The 23,883-nt window shown below is 40.5% G+C and overlaps 2 protein-coding genes across 5 annotated transcripts; both read right to left on the bottom strand.

Annotated features, from left to right (window-relative positions):
- Window positions 1-789: 789 nt before the first annotated feature.
- On the bottom strand, window positions 790-11,984 carry capgb (capping protein (actin filament), gelsolin-like b). 4 transcript variants are annotated; one of them, XR_013934580.1, is made up of 10 exons: window positions 9,876-9,972; window positions 7,095-7,288; window positions 5,422-5,576; window positions 4,518-4,676; window positions 3,997-4,146; window positions 3,354-3,440; window positions 3,044-3,176; window positions 2,208-2,299; window positions 1,497-1,880; window positions 790-1,080 (listed from the first exon to the last, which is right to left on the bottom strand). XR_013934580.1 is itself a non-coding variant. In XM_080451415.1 (9 exons), the coding sequence occupies exons 2-9, from the start codon at window positions 7,285-7,287 to the stop codon at window positions 1,815-1,817; spliced, it is 1,035 nt and encodes a 344-aa protein (XP_080307541.1). In that variant the 5' UTR covers window position 7,288; window positions 11,833-11,984; the 3' UTR covers window positions 790-1,814. The 4 variants fall into 4 exon arrangements, 3 of the variants coding, with proteins under 3 accessions (XP_080307541.1, XP_080307542.1, XP_080307540.1); XM_080451415.1 differs by lacking the exon at window positions 9,876-9,972 and adding an exon at window positions 11,833-11,984 and having other exon boundaries at window positions 790-1,880; XM_080451416.1 differs by lacking the exon at window positions 9,876-9,972 and adding an exon at window positions 11,128-11,237 and having other exon boundaries at window positions 790-1,880.
- Window positions 11,985-16,018: 4,034 nt separating this feature from the next.
- LOC308102026 (myelin-oligodendrocyte glycoprotein-like) lies at window positions 16,019-23,209 on the bottom strand. Its single transcript, XM_080451607.1, has 6 exons — window positions 23,084-23,209; window positions 19,813-20,190; window positions 19,179-19,250; window positions 18,254-18,367; window positions 18,066-18,161; window positions 16,019-16,389 (listed from the first exon to the last, which is right to left on the bottom strand). Exons 1-6 carry the CDS (start codon window positions 23,163-23,165, stop codon window positions 16,277-16,279), a joined length of 855 nt encoding a protein of 284 aa, XP_080307733.1. The 5' UTR covers window positions 23,166-23,209; the 3' UTR covers window positions 16,019-16,276.
- Between the last annotated feature and the right edge of the window lie 674 nt (window positions 23,210-23,883).

The raw sequence follows: 23,883 nt of genomic DNA, 5'->3' as shown, positions 1-23,883 counted from the left end.
AGAAAGGCTGCCCAACTATTAACCCCCACTGTGTGGAGGACAGTCGCAATTTAGGCAACAGATAAATTAAACAATATATAGACCCAGTCTAGTAAAAGTGTACATACTTCATATAATTACAAATATGTATGATAAATTCATAGATAAGCCCTAACAAAAAGCCTGTCAACAGAACCTACTGTAGCAAGTTCACACTTTTGAGTGTTACTTGCATAATGTCCTATAATGTAAACCTGCACTTCACACCCACATATGTCTGAGAAACGTTTATATATCCTTCTTCTGCTGCGTGTTTTTAAAAGTGTTGCATAGCGAGTGCTGACAACTTATTTTGCTATTTTTGTGCTTTTTATACTCTGGTTTTAACAAGAAACATGGAGACTGCCATGTTCATTACTTTCATTACTTTGCTATACGCTGAACACAAAGATTTAATTTGTTTTGTTTTTTGGGTGTTTTTTTCTACGTGTGTCCAGTCTGTAGACAGGAGGCAGAGTTTATAGTGTTTATGTAGCCGCACAGCAGCAGGGCCAGAGTTTAAGTGCAGGTTGTATAAATAACACCTGGCTGTCCCATCATTATGGATGGAGGCGTGGCCCTACCCAGAGCATGAGGTGAAACCGTCCAAAGAATCGCCTGTAGCTGGAAAACACCGAGTCACCTCAAGTGCAGTCATCAGGTTAATAATCAGATAGGACTCTGCCTATAGGAGTAGGTCATATTCTCAATGTCCATGCAACATAACGATAGGCAAAGGATAAAACAATTACAAACCACTTATTGCACAAGTTGTCCTGTTTTATGATTTATTTTCTTATTTTCAAATGCAGGAAAATACATCTATGTTATTCTTAAACAAATATAAAAAAAAGACAGAACCAAACTAATTTAATTTTAGCTTCATGAAATCTTGGCTTTAAAAACTGTTAACTACACAACTAGACCGTTTAAAATATTGAACAACAGTGGGTGGTCATCCTCAATATTGCATCTTTTCTTTAAATTAAGACACATTCTGAAATGCATTTGAAATACTCCAATATCTTTGCACTCTCTCTCAAAATACAATATATTTTTACTCTCTTACAACAATTTACCAATTTTTCCTATTTCATTTAAAGCGGCACTATGTAACTTTGTTTTATGAATAAAATGTAATTTTGTCCAATCTGTATGGTAGAATATGTTAATACAATATAACTTATACATATTGGGGTGGTTGTATTTGGTCCCCCCGCTCTTCTATAGATACATTTAGATCGTGTCAAAGGTCATGTCTCACCTAGACAGGATTTTGACCTGATGGTCAAGATTCAATTTCTCCCCTGAGCAAGCAGGCATGCTCTATTACCTCAATGGTAAAAAGTTTAGCACTTGCGCAGGAAACCGGGTTCATATCCGGGGTAGAAGAGGAAAGTTACATAGTGCAGCTTTAAGGGAGACACAGGGATAGGAGGTACTGTTGTTGGCTCTATAGAGTGATTACCAGAGAGAACAAAGCCATACATATGGATCGCTGTGACAGGGCTGATGAGTGATAATTGAAAATGTCTGGCAAATTTAGCTTTGTACAGATGACATCATATCACTGTGTCTACCCATGTCTAATGCCAGCAATGTTTTCTTAGTACAGTACCATACAATTATATAAATGTATAATAATCATATTTATACAGTATATTTGTAAAGTACTGAAATTATATATATATATATAAATGCAAATGCTGCCTTTTCTGGTCATGAGACTAACTAGTGTATTTGAGGAAGAATTATGAGTGCAAGATATGAGAACATTGAATGCCACATGAAAATGTTTAGTTCCAGTTCTTGAAGAACTGTTTGAAAATGATGGTTTCTCTCCCTTGTGGCAAAATCTCCACCTGCAAAATAATAACAGAAGATAGAGGGGAAATCACAATGGAGGTTAATTTGGCTTTCTATGTAAGCTTGTAAAAAACAAAAAAAAACAATAATAAATATTCACTGAATAGAGCTAGTAAATGTCCAGCGTGATCAAAAATATCTAGAATTGTGTGGTTGTTACAGTTGTTGAGCTCATGGCACACATTCACTTTCGGTAGTATACACATTGCAGTCACTGGACTTAGGACTTCTTGTGACTGCAAGTTTGCGCAACAAACAGTGCATTCATGTTATATAGCTATAGACATAATACAGAAAGAGTCTGGACAGTTTGTGAGCCACACCTGTGTTTTCATCCTGGGATAGTTCATCTTTTGGATAAATTCATCTGCCATCTTTAGAGCTTCTCTCTTCTCCTCGGCATTGGCTCCACTACCTGTCAATCAATTAACTAGTTTAGTAGTGCTAGTAATACATTTCAATGCTACTTTTGTCTGAAAATAGTCCGTCAGCTTCAGAGACAGAAGAGAGTGAATCTCTCAATCTCAAAATGTATTAAAAGTAATACAATTTCATTCAATTAGTGCATCAGTGGTGCAGGGGTAAAGTTCCTGCCCTGGAGACTGGAGTTTGATTCCTCCGTGGTCCTACGGTTTGGCCGGGGATTCCAACCAACAAAGGCGAAAAGCTGACAACGGAGGGTGCACTACCAACTCCTACAACTTGTTTGGGGTGCCTGTTCAATGTGGAGCAGAATTTCGAAGGATTCCGCACGCATTATACCCTCCCGGTGAAATTCCTCACTGTAAAGTGAAAGGAAGAGACTGACAACTCGTCAACTCCTGTGTATAAGAGGAGACATGCTGTCAATCCCCCCTGACCAAAAACAGTAAAGGTTGGAAGTAATGTCTCAAGACAGATTCTGTTTTGAGAGATTTTTAACCGAATGGGTTCCCAGATTGGGTTGGCACTTGGCAGTGACAGGGACTATACCTGTACAAACAAGGGACGAATTGGCAAAGACTACACTGGAGTGACAATGCAAAAAACAACAAAACAGTTCATAAGAAACATGAAGATAAAGTGATTCAATTATATACTATCTATCACCAGCATCAGAAAACTATCGTTATCCTCTGTGTGCATTTATTTGGTTGGTCAAGGTTCGAAGATTCCTGACCTTTCCAGACGAAGATCTTTCCATTGGCCCCGTTGTCCAGAATAAAGCAGTCGTCTCGTAACAGCAGCTCCTTGGCAAATGGACTCTTCTCTGACACTTTGGTCATTGTCATCGAACCTGTCGCGTCTGACACCTGTGATACACAGATGTTGTCATTTTTCAAATGAAAATGAAAATACAACTTTTCACCTTGGATCCGTGAATCTTAGATGGGAAACAGAATTCAAAGTATAATATTACATTTTTAGACACTAGCATACTTATAGTTTGGCCTACTGATATTATAAACCCCTTTTGCATCTGAGGTTACCTTGAAGAGAGAGGGTGAGTTGGAAGCATCTGCTTTGCTATCCTCCTCTGGAGTGCTCACTGCAAGCTCTGGCATTGGTCCCAGCACCTGTCACTCGAGAGAAATGGGTTGTTTTGGATGAGGTTTAGACTACAGTCTTGGTTACCCTAGACTGTAGTCTAGACCGAGAGAACTATTTTGGATATACTCCCTTCATACCTTGTATACAAATGGCCTCAATATGAAAAATGATTACTCTGTAACTCCCCCTTAATGACTTACCATATTGTTCTTAATTTAATCATTAAGGACATTATTTATTTTTTTTTCCTTTACAATTTTTATCCCACGATTTTGTAACCCATTGTTTCACCAATTGCCTAAGCAGTAATCCTGGGCGCTACTCTCCCTCTGCTTGAGGAGTGAGCAGGCAGCTTCTTATCACAGGGGGGAGTTTCCCCGGTAGGACGTAGGGCGTGGAAGGAACATTCCAATCAGTTCCAATCAGTTCCTTTCCCCTCCATCAGGTGCCCCGGCTGACCAGGGGGAGGCAGTATAGAGACCAGGATTACAGCATGTTTTTTGTGAGGGTATCTACCCTAGGGGACACAGGGAAAACATGCAAACTCCACACAGAAAGGCCATTATTCTTCGCAGTGTTTACCTTGAGCATCTCCGTTGGCTCCTCCCCCTCGCTGATGTCAATGATGTGGGCTTTACCATGCCTGTCTGTGTCACGAATCAGCGAGGCGATCTCACGCACTTTCTGCTTCTCAAACATATTGGCCTGGGAACCAGTCCATGACACGATAGTCTGAGGAGCATAGGGAAGTGGATTATGCTGATGGCTCTGTACAATATGTATATATATTTTTTTATCAAGGCCAGGATACAGAATAAACAAGTGAAATTTGAAGTGATGAAACAAATGAATGACAAATTGGAACTGGAAGCTGATAACTGATCTTTGTAGCCTTCTTTCTCTTGATTGGATGAAATTTGTACAATTTCAATTACATTTGAAAATGGACTTGGATGCATAATCCTTAATCCATAATCTTGGCCGCATGAAGTCCGAGATCCATATTTGAGCCACACCATTCCATATTGTAAGCATGAAAATCATGGGCATTTCTGTCCCAGCTTGCATCTACAATGACATAGTCAATGTAAAGTTCCCTTCACCTGCCCAAGGTCCAGGATAAAGCAATCTCCTTTATTGAAGCTCTCCCACGACAGCTCCACCTCCTTGCCACGGATGTTTCGTTTCCCTTTGATCTGGTATAACCTGTGGACTGGTCCGGAACCCTGGGCCCTCCTGAATCCTGACTCCACGCCCCCCTCCTGGAAGTAAAACACATGTTTAGGTAGGAATTTTTCAAAGTGCAACATTTTTTTTTTTTTTTTGCCAGCTACTAAGTGTGTTTACATATTGTACGTTTGTCATGTCTTTAGAATGTTAAGATAACATCACAATAACAGCAACATGTACGATCTCTTTTCAGTTACTGTCTATACAGGGGGTTGATTTATATCCTTTACTTGTTTTCTTATCTGGAAATGCCAGAGTTGTCATATGGTAGTTAGCCTGTGGCAAGTCATGTGGAAAGAAAGAAGCAGAAGGAAGAAGTAGAAGTGGCAAGAAACAAGAAGTTTCTACACATGCCACTTAGAGAAGTAGCCATGTGGCAAATGAGGAAACTGAGATACACATGCATGCTCTTTGCTGATGATGGATATTGTGAAACGATCAGCATGTCTTAACACTGCATTTGTGTTTAATCGACAATACCTGCTTTAGAATAAAACCTCAGTCATTTTATCTGACTCTGGGCTACTAATAATATAGCATATAATAACATAACATAATTAGAATGAATTGCTGCATGACATTTGAAGCCTTTCATTATCAATTGTATTTTTCCCAATCACTAAAATAGCTCATCAATTCAAACAACCATCGTCCCCAAAGCTTTGACCTCTACAGAAGGGTTTTTGTTAATGTTGGGTTTGTGTGACCCATGCAAGAATCAAACAAGCAGCTGTCATGCAAATAGAAGTAAGGTTTTCCCGCTTGGCCCATCCCCACCTTGTAGCTGACCCCTCTGGGAAAGAGGTTCATGAACTCTGGAGACTCGTAGCCCTGGACATGCCGGTGTTGGATGGGGTCACCACCCAGGAAGTTGTCCAGCTGGGTGCCTAGCATGGCACATGCCACTTGCTCATCGCGGGATGACTTCTCACCTGTCAGGAAGGTAGAGAGAGAGAGAGAGAGAGAGAGAGAGAGAGAGAGAGAGAGAGAGGGGGGGGGGGGGGGGGGCTTGAAGTGTTAGACAAGTTCAGAACATGATTATGTCAGTTTGCCCCCTCAGACATGACATAAGAGCAAAATGGCCTCCATGTGAATATTGTCCATGCTAGCTTCAACTTTTAAATGCCTTCTTTCCTCTTGCTTTAAATTATTGAGGCTACATTTGGCAAGTAAAGTTTTTGGGCTGCAAGTGACTCTTGCAAGTGACTTTAATGAGCAAGTGAGAGAGAGAGAGAGAGAGAGAGAGAGAGAGAGAGAAGGGAGGGGAAATTGGAAACAATAAATGATGCAAAACGAGATTAAGTCGTCATAGCGGGATGTGAAGGGAAAACAAAGGGATCCCTGACAAAGGGAATAGAAACAAACGAAGCCTGCATTAATGGGGCAGGCGAGCGACAGGTATAAACAATAACAGCACACAGGTCAATGGGTCATACGAGGGAGAGTGGGGTCGGAGATCCATGTTTGAGCAGGGTGACAGGCCTCTCCCAGCTGTGACAACCGGCTCAGTGTTACCTAAGCACCGGATACATGCTGGAAACAACAACCACATTTGAGTACTGTAAGAGTCCTCCTGCATTTTTAATGGGCCCGGCACAGGAACGTGCCCATCCCATCGGGGGTTCTGTCCCGCTGTTCTATCTCCCTAATCCCTACACAACCCATAGCCCCACCCCCCATACCCCGTCCCCAGTGGTGGAAAGTAACCAAGTACATTTAGTTAAGTACTGTACTTAAGTAAAATTTTGAGGCATTTTTTACTTTACTGGAGTATTTCCAATTTTCAGTACTTTTGCTTCTACTTAACCACTTCAGCCCTATGCCCTATAGGCCTTTTGAAAATAGCTGATCTACAAGCTCACAATTTGAAAAGTTGTGAAATGGGACATTCTGCAAAATGAATACTTTCTACTTTTTGTACTTTAAGTACATTTTTATACCAATACTTTTGTACTTTTACTCAAGACAATTTTTAATTCCGCCCGTCCCCGTCCCCCCCGGCATCATTGTCCCATCCATCTCTGCCCTCCTCGCATAATTATGCGTAGCGTAGGGTCAGTGTCCTGTCTCGAATGTCATCATCACATTAGCTGAAGGGTTCGTAGCTTTTCAGACACAATTGCTCTTAAAAGTTAATTATTAACAGCCACATTACAGCCACAGCCGTAATTAGGTGCGTTATACAGGCCATTGGCTAGCAGTTCATCTTGATAGAGTGGTGCTTTACCTGGCCAAAATATGTCCTGTTATCAGCCTGGGGATCTATCAAGATACCACTTGATACACTGTTCTGTGTTCAACAGGACACGCCGTTATAACTGAACTTTCGTTCTCTGTACTTATTATAAATATATTCATAAAGTCAGTTTAATTGAATTGTCTGCGCTTAGTTACCACTGGGCACAAAACCGGTCCATTATGTCCACTTCTGTTGCTCACTAGACTCTCACCTATCCACATGTGGACGTCGGCCCCCATGAATCCACGGTTATCCAGTACCAGGTACGAGTCTCCATTGAAAAAGGCCCCCACCTCCAAGGGATCCAGCAGCACTGCCTTCAACTTCTCCACCCTCCACACCGTGACCCCTGGCTCCCGGACATCTGGTCCAAACTGCCCTGGTGCTGCCTGGAACTGGAGCATTCTGCAAGGAGAGAGGAGAAGAAATAACTTGTAGTCAGAAAACTGATCATGTTAATTATATGCAAATGTTTCCCCTACTGTATATAATAATAATAATAATAATAATAAGTGTAATAATAATAATAATAATAATAATAATAATAATAATAATAATAATACTGATATTATCATATATCTTCCGAGTATAATGATATTTTTATAGCACTTTTGATACAAAAGAAATGCAGATCAAAATGCAGTCATCAAATAAAGATGAAAGATCCACATACATCGAGAAGAAATGTAACAATTTAAAATAAGTCATTCAAAATTGGGAGGAATGGCAGGTATGGAGAGATGATAAGGCTGCGGAAAGAAAAACAGATGTATGTACGCTCTGGTTGAATGGAGGAGGGGTGAGGTTGTGGGTTCTAGTGAGCTAGGGTGCGAATGGAAAATTGTTCTTCTGAAGGAAGTGGTTTACTGATCACCATAGGAGGTAGTATATATTTCTTGTACTTCCTTAATAGAGTATTTCCCAAGGACAGAGCAGTTGTGTGGTGGTGTGGGGGGGTGTCAGATGGGAGAAAACTTAAAATATAACTAAATCTTTGTGGTGAAACACTTTTGGCTGAAAATGACTCCCGACTAAGAAAGGTGTTTAACCACGCACCCACATTCTAATCTAATAAAAGAGATAGAGTAAAGGCAAGCCATTTAAACAGCATTGTACAACCATGTCGCTCGCAGGAAAAGAGTAACACAGTCGTACAACAAAGTACATATTTTAAGATTCACAGTAGGCTGTTGGTGAATGTTGAGTTGAGAACAGAACACTTGAATACAGACACACCCATACAAGTAGGGTGTGTCTTTACTCAAGTTGGATCATGTCACATGTGACGTGAGACTGAGGCCTGTATATTGTTGTGGGACTCCATTAGAGCACTGTTTCCCAAACAGTGGGTTTTTGGGCATGTCATGACATGCCCAAAATAGGGATGCCTGACTTATAGTGGTCAAAGATCGCTGTGCGACACTGTCATACTGCGAAGTATAAAATAGTGGTGAATAGAAAGAACAACAATCTACACATTATAGACAGGCCTTGCAATTAAATCCATTCTACAGCTGTAGTTGTACAATGCATTAATTTACATGTTTCCCAACTACTCTGTGCTTTGGTAGTTCAGAAATCTTTCACTGGATGAAAGTGTAAAACTGCAGTATACCTAGTTTACAACTACACACAAGAGCACACAATTTCCATTCAAATTTTGATTATAATGCAGATTGAGACTCATTACAGTGTTTAAGACACACACACACACACACACATGAGTTTCTGTGAAAACTGCTATAATTCTGGAAAAAAACGTGCTGTAAAACTATTGCTGCAACAGTGTTGTGGTCTCATCTTTTAAATAATTGTACATGTATTGTAAATACTATACAAAGTAGCCACAATCTGTCTCTGACAAATGCAAATGTCAATCAGTTTTCAAACTTTTCATTTAATTTCAGCTTCGAGTCAGGCACCAAGGAGTAAACAATACTGATAAAAGATACACAGCAAAATCCTCAATGTTAATTTAACTCTAAAAGTGGTCCACTGAGGATTGTATTGCGTAGAATAAACATAGGACATGATTGACACTAATATGGCTCAATTACAACTTGGCCCAACAGGGTCGATTAAATAGAGTGCTCAATCTAATTGGCCTCAGTTGATTATAGCGATTGAAGTCAGAAGAGGATAAAATAACTGACCACTGATCTATCATTTTGTGTGTGTGTGTGTGTGTGTGTGTGTGTGTGTGTGTGTGTGTGTGTGTGTGTGTGTGTGTGTGTGTGTGTGTGCGGACGCGTGTGTGTGTGTGTGTGCATGTGTGTGTGTGCATGCGTGCATGTGTGCGCGCATGCACGTGTGTGATTATGTTTAAGGTTGTGTCTGCAAATCTGATGCATTTTCTGAACCATCCTCAGAGAGGCATGTTTTGCATACAAACTACACATTTATCTCCTGATTTCAGATAAGATGTATTCTCATGGAGTGATGCCCAGAAATACTGGCGGAAAGGGAAACTTGTTTGGGTTAATTGTGAGCTGTTGTTGGAGGTCAACAAACAGCTGCATCTGACATACACAGGAAGCCAAAGCCAGCTCGACCCTGCCCTGATGCTACCACCTCTTACAAGCCTTAGTGAAGCTGGACTCCTGAATCATAATTCCTGCATTCTGATTCTGATATCATCATGATATACTGTATATATACAGTATGTGTCATTTACTATAATGTTGCACTGTAAGGCTACAGTATATCTGTATTTATTGCAACCCTAAAGCAGAGTCACCCATCATCACTGCATCACTTCCTAACAGGAAAACAAGTTAGTAAAAGTGTTTGTCATGGCAGAAAGAGAGAATGACAGAGCAGGAGAGTAAATATTTGAACACATAAATGCTAGGAAGGGCATGAGCAAAGAGCGGAAGAGAGAGGGCCCTTCCACAGAACACACAAGGGCCCGGGCAGGTTAGGGTTACAATGCTTGGACAAGCTACTTGAAGAGTAAGTAAGCAGAGAGAGAAAATGCCCCGATCCACTTAACTGTATGATCTCCCCGGGTACGCTGCCTGACTCCGGCTCCATTCTGCCTGTTCACTGGCGTGTGTGCGAACGTGCTGGTGTGTGTATATGTGTGTAAGGGATCACGGGGTGCCGGCAAGGAGGAGTGTTTGCGCTCACCTGGCCTGGTTAGCTTATATGCTGGTGGTAACAGGAGCTGGGATGATGATACCCGTGGCCCGTGGATAGGGCACCGTGGGGGGGGAGTCGGGTTCCTGGTTCCTGGTTGCTAAAGCTAAACGCCAAGCTGATAATTACTGGGAGAGCTACAGCGGCTAGTTTTTCAAGCTTCCCAGCTACTTCATTTTGTCCCTCTGCTGTTTCCTTTCCTCTGCCTCGGCATGGCTTGTATGCCCATTGCCGCCCTGTCCCCCCTGGTGCAGCTCCATATTTTATCAGAGAAAGTGACAAAGCATGGGGAGATGTCTTTGCTGCGCTGTTAAACAGATCACTTATTACTATCTATCTTCACGCTCCCTTGAGAATGACTCTTAACGATTTTGGTGACCATTTGGCCTGTCCCATACCGGCACAATTTGCCCAAAATGAAAAATGATTATTCATATTGTTTTGCCATTTATTATGTACTGTCTCTTAATGTGTACATTTGGACAACTTTTCAGAATCCAGGGGGGTCGAATGGGGCAGTCGCACAGGGCCTTGCACCTATGAGGGCCTTGCGTCAGATAGTGAGGTGAAGAGGAATAAACGACTGTTTCTTCTTATACTCTCTTTAGCAAGCACTGATTTTCAGAGACCAATCATCTGCAATCTGACAACTTTACTTGATGTGGGACAAAGGAAGGAATGAAGCAGGATGCTAACGCAACAGGGAGTCCAGTCTTGCTTTGGGATGTGGCTAATGAAAAAACCAGAGAGGCAGACAGAGGTGTAAGACAGAAACACATCCTAGGCTCGTAGTATCTGGTCAGATGGAGTTAGCGAGAGAGAGAGAGAGAGAGAGAGGATCAAGAGAGTTGACAGAGGGCTGGAGCGAGAGAGACGAATGGAGATGTAAGGTCAGAGATAGGCTACAGGGGTCACTGAACAAATCAGTCATTCATGCGTTAGTAACCAGACAGAAATATGAGAGCTGACAATATGCAGGCAGACGGAGCAGGAGGCGAAGAGAGATATGAGCCCAATCTGTCGATTGACTCTGTGTTTGTGTGTGTGTGTGTGTGTGTGTGCGCGACTGCTCGTGCATGCATGCCTGTGTGTGCGCTTGTGTGTACCTGTGCGTGTCACGCGTGAGCGTGCGTGTACTGTGTAGGGCAGGGTGTAGCCACTACGTCTGGGAGATAAAGGGATTGGATAATGAGAGGGGAGACTGAAGTAAATAAATGAAAAAGCCAATCCAAATACGAACAGCTCAACGACAAATACAAAGCTAAAGATACAAAACATTTTATGAGATGGTAACTATGACTATCTGATTACAGAGAATAACTGGATGTGGAAAGGGCAGTTGGCACAGTTAAAGTTATTGTCATGTGTATGATATTTTATACTAATAACTTATTTTTAACATAACCTACCTATAAATCTCCTCAACTAAGTTACAACACTCACCTTAAAATACTGTAGTAGAAAGGTAATAAAAAAACGAAGGACAGGAGAAGGAAGTAGAGAGTGAGAAAGAGAAAGAGAAAGAGAAAGAGAGAAAAAGGGAGGGAAGTTATGGGAGAGTAACTGAGATTTTATTGTTCCACCCTGCAGATTCTTCTGTTATTTCCAGGAAGGAATGTCTGATGAACAGATTTGGAATGCAGTGACAGGAAGAAAACAAACAAAGCGTTTTGTTTCTTTTTTTGGTGAGCTTTTGGCAAAAAGATCATATGAGAATGAAAAAAAGGACACAGAAAAGTGTCAAAACAGCTATCCTAACATTAACAATATTATAAAGAATATTCAGCCAAGAGTTTCCTGGTGAGACTTACCTTGCAAATATTGGTGGCGGAAGCAAACTGCACGCCGATGGAGAGAATGAAGGGAAGTGCAGTCAAGGCAAGGACAGGCACGTTCTTTACGCAAACTCTCTCCCCCACACACACAAAAAAAACAAAGACATTTTTTCCTGCCCTCGTCTCTTGCAATCATGCTTTAGCCCGGCCCCTGACTTAGTCACTCAACCACATACAAAAAGAAGAAGGGAAAAAAAAGTTTTAAACTTTACAGAAATAGATTAGGCTTAAAAGCTAAAACTAAAAGAAATACAAGCTATGATAGTTTGCAAGTTCTCTTTAATATGAATGGAATGGCTGGTGTTTTTAAGAGGTCTACATGATTTGGAACAAATTCAAGTACTTTTAGTATAAAGCATTGGTGCTCAAAGTGGGGTCCGGGGACCCCCAGGGGTCCTTGGGGGGGTACCAGGGGGTCCCCAGCAAAATTTGTTAATAAAGCGTCACAATCATTTGAACCCCTTTATCCATATTTTATACTTTAGCTATTCAAAAATGTAGATCTGCTATTTTTTAACACCATTTTTGCAAATCTTTGAATATATATTCTTTAAAGCGAATATTTGTAACTCAAATCTTTGCTTCTGGGGGTCCCTGGAACAAAATATTTTGAGATGGGGGTCCTTGACATGAAAAGGTTTGAGAACCACTGCTATAAAGGGCATTCAGTTCCTATTTTTGTTTCATAGAAAGGGTTGAGAAAGATAACTTCTTCTAAGTAATTGTTTGCAGCTTTGGTGACCTCCATAGCATTGCTAACACAATTATATAATTAAAGCGCCTTTTGAATGGAACGATACAAAGCCTGCAGAGCTAGTTCAAGCAGATACCCCAAAGCAGTGCCAGGTGATCAGTCACATGCACACAATTCATCTGATTGGTTGTTACTTAATACCACTACTTAGTTCCGTTGTTTTACTGAACTAAGTAAAATGATGACAATATGATGGATTGTCCCTTTAATCATTACCTCCTCAACTGATTACTGTGCTTTTAGGCTTACAGTAATAGTCACCAGACATCAACCCCAACAAACAAGAAGCTCCAACACAGCCTAGTTCATATTTCTGTTGTAATAGATTTTTAACAACTGAACGCAAAGTATATATTAGACTTTAATCATCACTGAGACACACCTATGGGAATCACGCAGCCTTTGTATAAACGTATTCACTGCAGACACACTGCATTGCATAGTCAGAGTGATTCATTAGTGCCATAAATCACACAATATGTCCAAGCGTGCACACACACACACACACACACACGCGCACGCACGCACGCACGCACGCACGCACGCACGCACGCACGCGCACACACACACACACACACACACACACACACACACACACACACACACACACACACACACACACACACACACACACACACGCACACACACACACACACACAGACACTTAAGGGTTGTGTCCATAGATGGAAGGTGAGAATTCAAACGTTGTTACTATAGTAGTGAAAATCTATAAGCTAATAAAAACATTTTAAAATCTATTTTGTGTCAAATTATTATACAGTATCAGAAAAAGATAATTTTGTTGGTGCTTTATTAGCTAATTTCACACTCCTGTTACAATGCAAGAAAACAGCATGAATTGTAGATTGCTGCATGGCTACTCTCCCTAGCTACCACTTCAGGTATGGCCTGGTGCCAAGTGATGGAAGAAGTACTCACATGTTTTACTTAAGTAAAAGTATCAATACTGCAATGTAAATATACGCTGTTACAAGTAGAAGTCCCGTATTCAAAATGTACTTTAGTAAAAGTACAAAAGTATCGCCATCAAAATATACTTAAAGTACCAAAAGTAAAAGTATTCATTGTGCAGAATGTAGTTCAAAATGTATAAAGAATCTTTTGAAAATAGCCAATCTACAAGCTCACAATGCGTCGCATCACGCCGCATTGTGGGCTTGTCGATCTGCTATTTTTAAATATAAATATATATATATATATATATATATATATATATTTAGGGCTGAAGTGGTTAATGTATGTTCTATCTAAATCTACAAAGTAACTAAAGTTTTAATATAATTGTAGTGGAGAAAAAGTACGATATTTTCCTCTGAGATGTTGTGGAGTAGAAGTAAAAGTATTGAAAATTGGAAATACTCAGTTATTTTACACCACTGCTGGTGCCAACCCCTGGCTGTCCCTGGACACACCCCAGATCTCATTATCAGTTTACTGAGGAATATCTGTGTTGTCTAGCACCACCCTGTGGACAATTTCATTTGTTTTGCCATTTCGATATTTCATAACTTTTACACTCCATACTAACTTTGAAAATAATTAATATTAATAATACAAATACATGTTTTATAATTCAATAGCAAGTTGAGTTAATAGTTTACACTTTATTTTCAAGTTCAAAATAGTTATCATAGACTTCCATATTGAAATTTCTACTTTTAGAAAATAGGTTCAGTTCAAGTTTAACATTTCCACTTTCTTAATTGTCATATCCTATGCCATTGGGTGGGACAGGTCATGTTTTACCTTACACCTGTTATAGAGCAGCCTAAATAGCAGTAGTGAGTGATTAGAAGAAGTTTCTCAGACCAGTGGATCATTTTATTTTATTACAAAAAAGGGTTCTGAGAATCTTCCCACAGCAGAGAAAAGGTTATCAGCACCTTACAACAGCCTTTGTTTTGGTGAGTAGTGAAAGTATATTCTTGATTTTTACTACAGTGTAGCCATTGTAAACTGGGTCAATGAGGAAAATACAGCACATGCACAGTCACAGTTCTATGGACCAGGAGCTATGTGAAAGGCACACTCAAGGGCATCTTTGGGGCATCTTTGCACTGCAGGTGAACAACTAATTCCCCAATGTGAGGCTGTTTAATGGAAAGCTTAAGGGTCTCGGCAGGGCAGGAGGGCTAGGCCATAGCTGAATGGGTAGAGCACCCACCTGGGAAGCAGAAGATCCCAGGTTCAATTCCTGGCCCTGGCAATGTGTTGAGGTGTCCCTGAGCAAGACACTTAACCTCTAACTCAGGGATGGCAAACTCATTTTAGCTCAGGGGCCACATGGAGGAGGGCCAGAGGGCCAGAGGGCCGGACCGGTACCGGACCGGTACCGGACCGGAAAATCATGGCATAATAACTAATAATAACAATAACAACAACTTCAGATAGTTTTCTTTGTTTACTTTACTTAGTCTTAGTTAGTACAAGCACATTCTGAAAATGTAAACTTCACAAATAGGTATGGCCAAATGGAGACATTTTATTAACCGTTTACCGTTAGGCCTTACCGATTAATTAATTGATAACCGTTAAGATTTTTTTTTTTGTGTGCCAAAATACATTTTATTTCAAAGGGGCAAGTCTACACAGTTTGTTTTGTGTCTCCAGCAGAGTTTCTAGTGTCTCTATCTCTCTCTGGAAGAGGTTGCACATGAACTCTGCAGCCGCACTGAGGCGCTCCAACACAAACAATATCAATACAAAGACGAGGAAGAAGAAGAGGAAAGTGGAAGTTACGTGTGGTTGCAGGTGTAGACTTGGCCAAAAAACTATTAAAACATTTTTGGCACTAAAAAAAAAAAAAAGTTTAATTTTTTTTTTTTTTTTATGCTTTGCAAAATCATCTCGCGGGCCGGATTAAACTAGTTAGCGGGCCTGATCCGGCCCGCGGGCCGTATGTTTGACATCCCTGCTCTAACTGCTCCCCCTGACCACTTGGGCAGCAACCAGCTAATTGACGTTGAAAACTGAATTTCCCCCACGGGGTCAAATAGGTCTAATTATAAAGGCCAAGATTTCTAAGATGATTGATATGGATTTTGTGTCATGGACCAAAAGGTGCCACGCCCATATGGACTCACCGGACACAACATACAGTATAAACATTGCAAAGGCGTACAATGATAAACACAACACTTACAAACTCCATTTCATAGGCCTGCAAAAAAAAAATCCCCCATGCCTTAAATATAAAATCTGTATGTTTCCTAATACATGATTAAAGTCTTTCATGATCATCTAACCAAAAAGAGGTTAACAATAAATACATAAATAAAATAAATTGTACAATAAATAATAATAACATATAAATAGAAAATGGTTTTAGTTTTCAATTTCTTTCAAGTCACACTTTTGTCCTCATGAGTACCAGTTTCTATAGCTAATTGTAAAACACCTGAATGTGACTGTGGACAGAAGGATCTCTGACTCTGATCCAAAACATTTTTTTTTTTTGCGAAGGGGGTGCACCAGGACACGTGGCAATCATAATTATATTGTGAGGGAAAAGGTGATTGAACGCTACAGTATATAGTCAAAGGAGACACCTCTTATAATCAGAGTCACCATGCCACTGCCGTTGGCCATTGGCTGATATTACATTGGTACCTGTAGGACACCGGATAAATGTTTGCAGTGCTCCCTTTAGCTGATATGCGGGGCAGGGCCAGGATATGTAAAAAGGCCGTTCTTGTAACAGTACGAAGACACCGGGTCCGGGTAATGTCCAACCACTGAATTCGTCAAATCTTCTGTTTCTGGTTATCAATAAAACACGAAAAGATAAACGTCATTTCATAAAATATAGTCGTGCAGCAGCCTCAACATAAAGCTTGAAACTCTTCTACTGAGACAAAAATAAGTATGTCATCAATTTCAGATTCAACTGTATTGTCCCATCATCGGTTTACATCAAGGGGAAATGAATAGAGATAGAAAGAACAAGGATGTATCAAATATCCCTCATTATGAGCAGTGTAAAAAATATGATACATACAGTGCAAGGTTAAACATAATACAAATATATATATACAATGGACTGAGGCAGTTGAAATAGCATAGAAACAGAATAATGAAACATGTCCGGGTGCATTTAGAAAAACACGTCAGTAATAAAGCCTACTTTAATTTATATTGTTAAGCCATGGCTCATGGCTTTCTACGAGGTACTACTGGAGCTATAAGCCATGAAGAGCCATGAAAAGGTTGAGAATCACTGGGATAGCCGAATGATGGGTGGAGGACCGGCCTGATGAATCAAGCCTCTCCACTTGCTTCTACCATATAATGTAGCCCTACTTCTACCATATAATGTAGCCCTACTTCTGCATACACTTACACACATGTGCAGACACGCACGCGCGCGCACACACACACACACACACACACACACACACACACACACACACACACACACACACACACACACACACACACACACACACACACACACACGCACCCACCCACCCACACACACACACACACACACACACACACACAACTGCACAGAAGATACTTGTTGTTTGTCATGTCTTATGTTTGATTACTATGTTTAACTTACTACTTGTTTATTATTTTAGGTGAGAACCTTGTACAGGCCCTGTATGGGTTTCCTTTCTCACCTGCCCTTTGTCTTTCAATAAGGTTACCTTTGTACTGTTTTTATTGTGCGGGAAAATAAATAAATGGGTGAAGCAGTGATTTGTAGGCTTAACCCATTCAATCCAAAGAAGTCTACAAATGTCTTCTAAATCCTAACAGTTTTTTGGAAAAACGTATGTTGCTATATCAGTGGTTCTCAAACATGTCAAGGACCCCCAAAATTATATGTATTTGGCCGCGGACCCCCATCTGAAAATATTTTGTTGGACCACCAAAAGCAAATATTTGAGTCAAAAATGTTCCCTTTAAAAATATACATATTCATAGAGTTGCACACATTTTCAAGATTTTTCAAAAATAGCAGATCTACAAGCTCATAGCGCGGCACTCGTTGCCGCGCTATGAGCTTGTATATCTGCTATTTTTGAATAGCCAAAGTATGAAATAATGGTTATAGCTAAAATCTAAAATGACACAGAAGCGTTCCCGGATTGAATGGGTTAATGCTTGTAATGTGTTGATCAAATTTTGGGAGAACGTTCTTAAGGTTACCCTTATTATTAAGCTCTCCTGCAGCAATACAGGCAGCATAAGGATTAGCGCTCTCCTGCTCACTGATAATCCAGTGCAATTAATTTAATGCCATGTCGGTGTTGGCTCGAGGGTGAATGTAAACAACAGAAGAAATTACTACAGTAAACTCTCTTGGGCGATTAACGGACTGCACATTAGCATTATAAAGCCTAGTCGTCTTGATCAGACAAACAAAGAGTTAAGTTTTCAGGGTTTATTCCTACAACAATAGGATCATAACCCCCCCCCCTCTATTTACCAGAAAGCTGTTGTGTCCGGTCCATGTGGAGAAGAGTAAAGTCGGGAGGTGGTGAATCTGGGGTCTGCTCCAACATCTGCTCAGATATGTAGTATTCTGTAAGGCAGATAATAGAATTCCTTGTTTCACAGTGGTATTGTAGTGTACACATGCCCATAATTAACCATTTATCTGTTCATTTGACTTACTGCAACAGGTGTAGATCAATGAACAAAGTAGAAACAATCCCGCACAACAAACAGCCACGATGTCCAAGGTAGTAACCTCAGTCTTATTAGGATCTGCTAAGTAAGAGATGTCACCTGAAAACACAGATAAGACAATCTATGATGTAAGGATAAGGATAATTCCTTTAACAGGTCCGTTCATGAAAGTCCTTGCGGTCTTGTTTCCAATGAGGGCCTGTGAGCAATTAGGGGTTAAGAGTCTTGCTCAGGGACAAATTTCATTGACACATTTAATGGCCTGGCCTAGAATCGTACCTAGGGCAACTAAGGCCTCTGGCTCCCTAGGCGGGCTCACTAACCACTCAGCTATGGCCACCCCCAACATGTCATGTCATGGAAAGGTTTAGAGACTGATTACCACTGGATATGAGGGGATTGGCCACCATGTTTGAAGAGTGAAAAAAGGAAGACTTAAATCTGATCTCAACATTCAGTGTAACTGGAACACCTTACAGCTGCACTGAAATTGTCTATAATATAATAATAATTTTATGTCTATAATTGAAATGATTTCTACATTGGTCCAGAGTAAATGGATCTTATGTCTGTGTTTCCCGGACCAGCTAAGAGCTCCACAGTCTGTCGATGCTTTTAAGAGAGGACTTTTTCTTTGCCCCCCTTGCTTTTTTTTAACCCTACTTTTTAAATTTGTTTTAGGCAAATGTTTTTTTTGTTCTGTACTGTAGCACTTTGAGGTTTGTTTCAAATGTAAAGTGCAATATAAATCAAACGTATTATTATTATTTATACATAAAAGTGGGATCTATTGAAATTATTAATTCCAGTGTCAACATGCAATTAGTCAAGTCAAAATATGTATTCATCATAACTGTGAGGGGAAACATGACAGTAATGTAATGTAAGCATTCAAAACGTTCATCTTTACCTTCCAAATGAGTTACATTCTTCTGTCCCTGCTCTGTTATTCCACTTTCAGCTGTTGTGTTGACAGATTCTTCTGTAAACCACAGTGAATATTGTTTCAATGTTGTGTAATGGTTGAAGGACCATAGACCATATTTTACATGATCTGACCTGGAGCAAATGATTTGAATCAACTTCACTAACTTAGGGGTGGGACGATATATCGATATCGCGATATATCGCGATACTTTCTCCCGCGATAAATAATCGATATACTGCCAAAAAAGAAAAAGAAATATATATATATATATATTATTTTTTATTTTTTATTTTTAGTTTGTGATACGTTGTTTTTCCTACTCTGTATTTGTGTAATGATGATTTTGAACTGTTTGGTGCTATTTTATGTGTTTATGAATTGAATACAAGGACTATCGTGATACATCGTTGGTGAAATTTCATGCAATATATCGTGATATCGCAATATATCGATATTTTCAGATATCGTTGGTGAAATGTCTTGCAATATATATCGAATATCGTGATATATATTGTTATCGTGGGCCTAATATCGTGATATATATCGTATCGTGAGGTACCCATATCGTCCCACCCCTACTAAGTATGTACTATGTACACAAGCTAAAGAGCCGCACCTACAACAAGCTCTACAACAGCATCCTTGACCTGGCTGTTCAGTTTAGGGATGAAGAGTCTGTATCTCCCTGTGTCCGACAGCGTCACCCTGGAGAGCTTCAGCCACACGTTCCCATTCTTCAGCTCGTCAACAAACAGTGACGTCCGTCCCTTGTAAGACAGATCCTTCTGAGGAAATGTGCCGTCATGTTGGTGTATATGGAGGTAGGGTTTGTGTTGCTTCTCATTCTTGGGTCCATCTTCCACCTGGTTCAGTTTTGTCCACGCCACAGTCATGTTCTCAGCGTTGAGTTCAGGCTCCAGGTGACAGGACAGAGTTGCATCTTCTCCAGGACTTATGACAATTGGTTGAGAGGGACAGATGACAGAAACCTCACCTGTTCAAAACAATAATGGAATGGAAACTTTAAGTATGAAAAGTGCTTCTCATAACAGAAGCGAAATACAAGCTGAAGTAGCCTACATGTAAAAATATAACAAAAAGTTATAATTAATATATATATTAAAATATATATTTAAAAAGATAAAGTGTACAAAGCTATCATGGTCCCAAGCATTTAAAAAGGCTAACCGATAAAAAATAATCAAATAACGAATGTGTTTGTAGGTGCTGCTTGAAACAGTCAGTTGGTTTAGACAGTCCGAACTGTGGTGAAACCAAGACCCATTGAAACACACCCATGCTGGTCACACAATGCTTGTGTGCTGGTGTCTGGAAATAGAAGACCTAGCTTGTATCAACTATTTCCACGGCACAACCAAATATAAATGAGGCTTTAGATTTCAGTTTAGAACAAGGAATGAAGACCTTTGTCTAGTGGTCTCCTGGCTGTGTATGGGCTCAGCAGCAGCTCCAAGAAACATAGTGTGTGTGTGTGTGTGTGTGTGTGTGTGTGTGTGTGTGTGTGTGTGTGTGTGTGTGTGTGTGTGTGTGTGTGTGTGTGTGTGTGTGTGTGTGTGTGTGTGTGTGTGTGTGTGTGTGTGTGTGCATGCATATATTACTTGTGAGGCGAACTGGAGTGGTGCGGAAAATTGCTGGGGTGTGTGTAAACACTTAGGTGTGATGATTTGAAGTGACAGCTGCATACTTATGTTATGTAATCCACTGTTTGAGTCCTCCCTCTGAATCCTGGTCACCAGTGCCCCATGCCTTACAGCAGCCCTGGTTAAATGTGTGTTTTTAATTATTCCCCGCCAAGGCCGGAACACCCGAAGGCGAGGGATTACATTTGTCTGTCTGTGAGCAGCTCGGGCACCGCTGGACCGCCGGCGTGAAACGCGCACACTCCCAGTAGGCCAAGGAAGAACCACCACCCCAAATGTTCAAAATCGGCCTCATGGTGGTGCTATAACAGACATTGTCACATTTACCTATAAACCCTGAACCTTAGGGTGTACAATCAAATAAATCCTTGGATCATGATGCAACTCTCCTAATAGGCTCTGCCCATCTCCGCCTCACTTCCTTTTCTGCCATTTAGCGTTTTCTTCAAAACACACTTTTTGCTACTACTCCTCCAAATTTTGTACAAAACTCAATTCAAGTCATGTGATCAACATTCATCAGTCAGATTTTTTAGATTACATTACAACTGGTCAGAGAACAAAGGCGACCCAAGTGTTCTTGAATTCAAAAGGTACATTACAATTAGTTGTGATTGGCTTCCATATTTTGCATGAGGGGCCCCTTTTGCAAAACCAAATGTTGCAAATTATAACCCTTCTGCCCCGAATTTGAATCCCACATTTAGGAGCCTCTAAATGCAGAGCCATACGCGTTTGTACTTACACCCATAGGGGGTGCCACTGTCTGCCACACTACAAATGTCACTGTTTGTTGCCAAAACATGATTCCTTTTCCATCAAAGCAGCCGCAAATTGTCTCATGGGTCACGTGACAATGATCATCAAAAAGGGTTTTGATACTCCATACCATTTTCTTGTACTTGCCTTCACAAAAAACACCATATCATGAATGCACCATCCAATCATAGGCTACCCAAATTTGAAGGGCCTCTATAGAGTGCACCTCCAAAACCGCATTCACTTCTGACCACCACAAACGCGTACAGTGAACTCTATTTCCCCTGCAGCTTCCCGGAGTCCGGGTGGCTGCAACCCACAATTGACACAGCCCTGCATGGGTAGGCAAGTCAACCCGGCCTGGCGGGGATCTGCCTTCTGAGGAGCACACTTTTCTAGTTAATCTATTTAAGCATTTTAAGTAAATATCTTTAAGCAAAACCATTGTAATAATAATGTTTTGTAAAATAATGTTTTCATTAAATTTGGTTGCTTGACAAACTGATTCTTGAACAGTGGCATTCTGAGGTTCAAATGTATTTTTATTGACAGCCATTTGAAAACAGATTATCTGACGCCATCTTCTGGAGGAACTGAGAACAACAAGGGAATGCGCAACACCTGTTACCCATGGAGGGCTGTTACACCATGCTTAATTTAGACCTAGTGGGCAAGAAGACCAACAAACCGTTCCAGGGAGAGAGCCAATCATGTCACAGGTCAGGTAGAGATGTATGGAGATGTATGGTGTAGTAGTATGTCGTCCATTTGGTTTGTTTTATTTATTTATGAATTTTTGGCTTGACAGTTATGACAGGAGTATGCACAATTTGGTCAATGGTAATTAAAAGCTTTTTCCATCCAGTGGAATATTTTATTTTCTGGCCAAAAGTTTGTTTTAGGCGTGAGATGGGGGGGTTCCGAGTGGTCCCACTAAAGAAAGTAGGCTTTCAACATCTTAAAACCGTCTTTGTTTTGGTGAGTAGCGAAAGTGCATTTTTTTTTATTTTTACTACAGAAGAGAGGCTTGCGCTACCGGGGGTGTGAGGGCAAGCCGGGGTCCGAACGGCCCTATTCTGAGGACGACACCCATTGCATCCCAGGTGTTACTCTGATGGGTTTTGATTGGCTGTCAGTGTACCAGATCTATTGTTCATGAAAACGATCCCAACAACATCGTCCACCACGGCCATTATAGTTGTGGTGTGGACTCGTTAGAACGATTGTTATATATGTATATTTATCGTATAGGCATCGTTCTGGTTGTGTAGCCCTTTAAGGCTACCATTTTACAGGACCTAACCTGTTTATTCAGGCAGCCCACTACCCCGCTAAACAACATTGTGACGGGTTTTAAAAGTGCATTTGGTGTTCTAAAATAGTGGCTACATTTAAGAGCCCAAATATATATAATCTAACTATATAAATTCCATCACTATGACATTAATACTAATAACCTATACCTACCCTTACCATCGGCATGGATTGACATCAGTAGAGGAAAAAGAATGAGGCAGCCGAGATGAGTTTGCCCTGATATGTGGTCCATAGTAGTCTGTAGGAAAACAATGTGAAAAGCTCTTTGAGGAAGCAGATGTTTGTCTCCCTGAGAGCTCTAGTATTCTGGTAGTGTGACTGCTGTCCTGAGGTGTCCTCTCTGTGCTGTTCAGAGCAGCTGGTTGGCCCCTCCTCCTCACTGAGCCCCCTGTCATCTTTTTCTAGCCTACAGTGGTGGAAGAAGAAGTACTCAGATATTTTACTTAAGTAAAAGTATCAATACTGCAATGTAGAAATACTCTGTTAAAAGGTAAAAGGCAAGTAAAAGGCCTGTGTTCGAAATGTTACTTGAGTAAAAGTACAAAAGTATTGGCATCAAAATATACTTAAAGTACCAAAAGTAAAAGCACTAAAATATTTGAAAATAGCAGATCTACAAGCACACACGCGTGCGATGTGAGCTTGTAGATAGGCTATTTGAAAATAGCCAATGTATAAAATAGGGCTAAAGTGGTTAATGTGTGTTTTATAATGTAATCATTCATATCTGCAAAGTAACTAAAGTTTTCAAATAATTGTAGTGGAGTAAAAGTACAATATTTGCTTAAGAGATCAGAGATGTAGTAGAGTAGAAGTGTTGGAAATTGGAAATACTCCAGTAAAAGTACCTCAAAATTGTACTCTAGTACAGTACTTGAGTAAATGTACTTAGTTACTTTACACCACTGCCTTTAATGTGTGCCAGTCGTCAAACTGAACACATTCCAGCT

This window comes from Gymnoscopelus braueri (genome assembly GCF_963280865.1).
Source record: "Gymnoscopelus braueri genome assembly, chromosome: 15".
Classification (NCBI taxonomy): Eukaryota; Metazoa; Chordata; class Actinopteri; order Myctophiformes; family Myctophidae; genus Gymnoscopelus; species Gymnoscopelus braueri.
The sequence above is the reverse complement of the archived record's forward strand: the minus strand, read 5'-3'. Positions and strand labels throughout refer to the sequence as shown.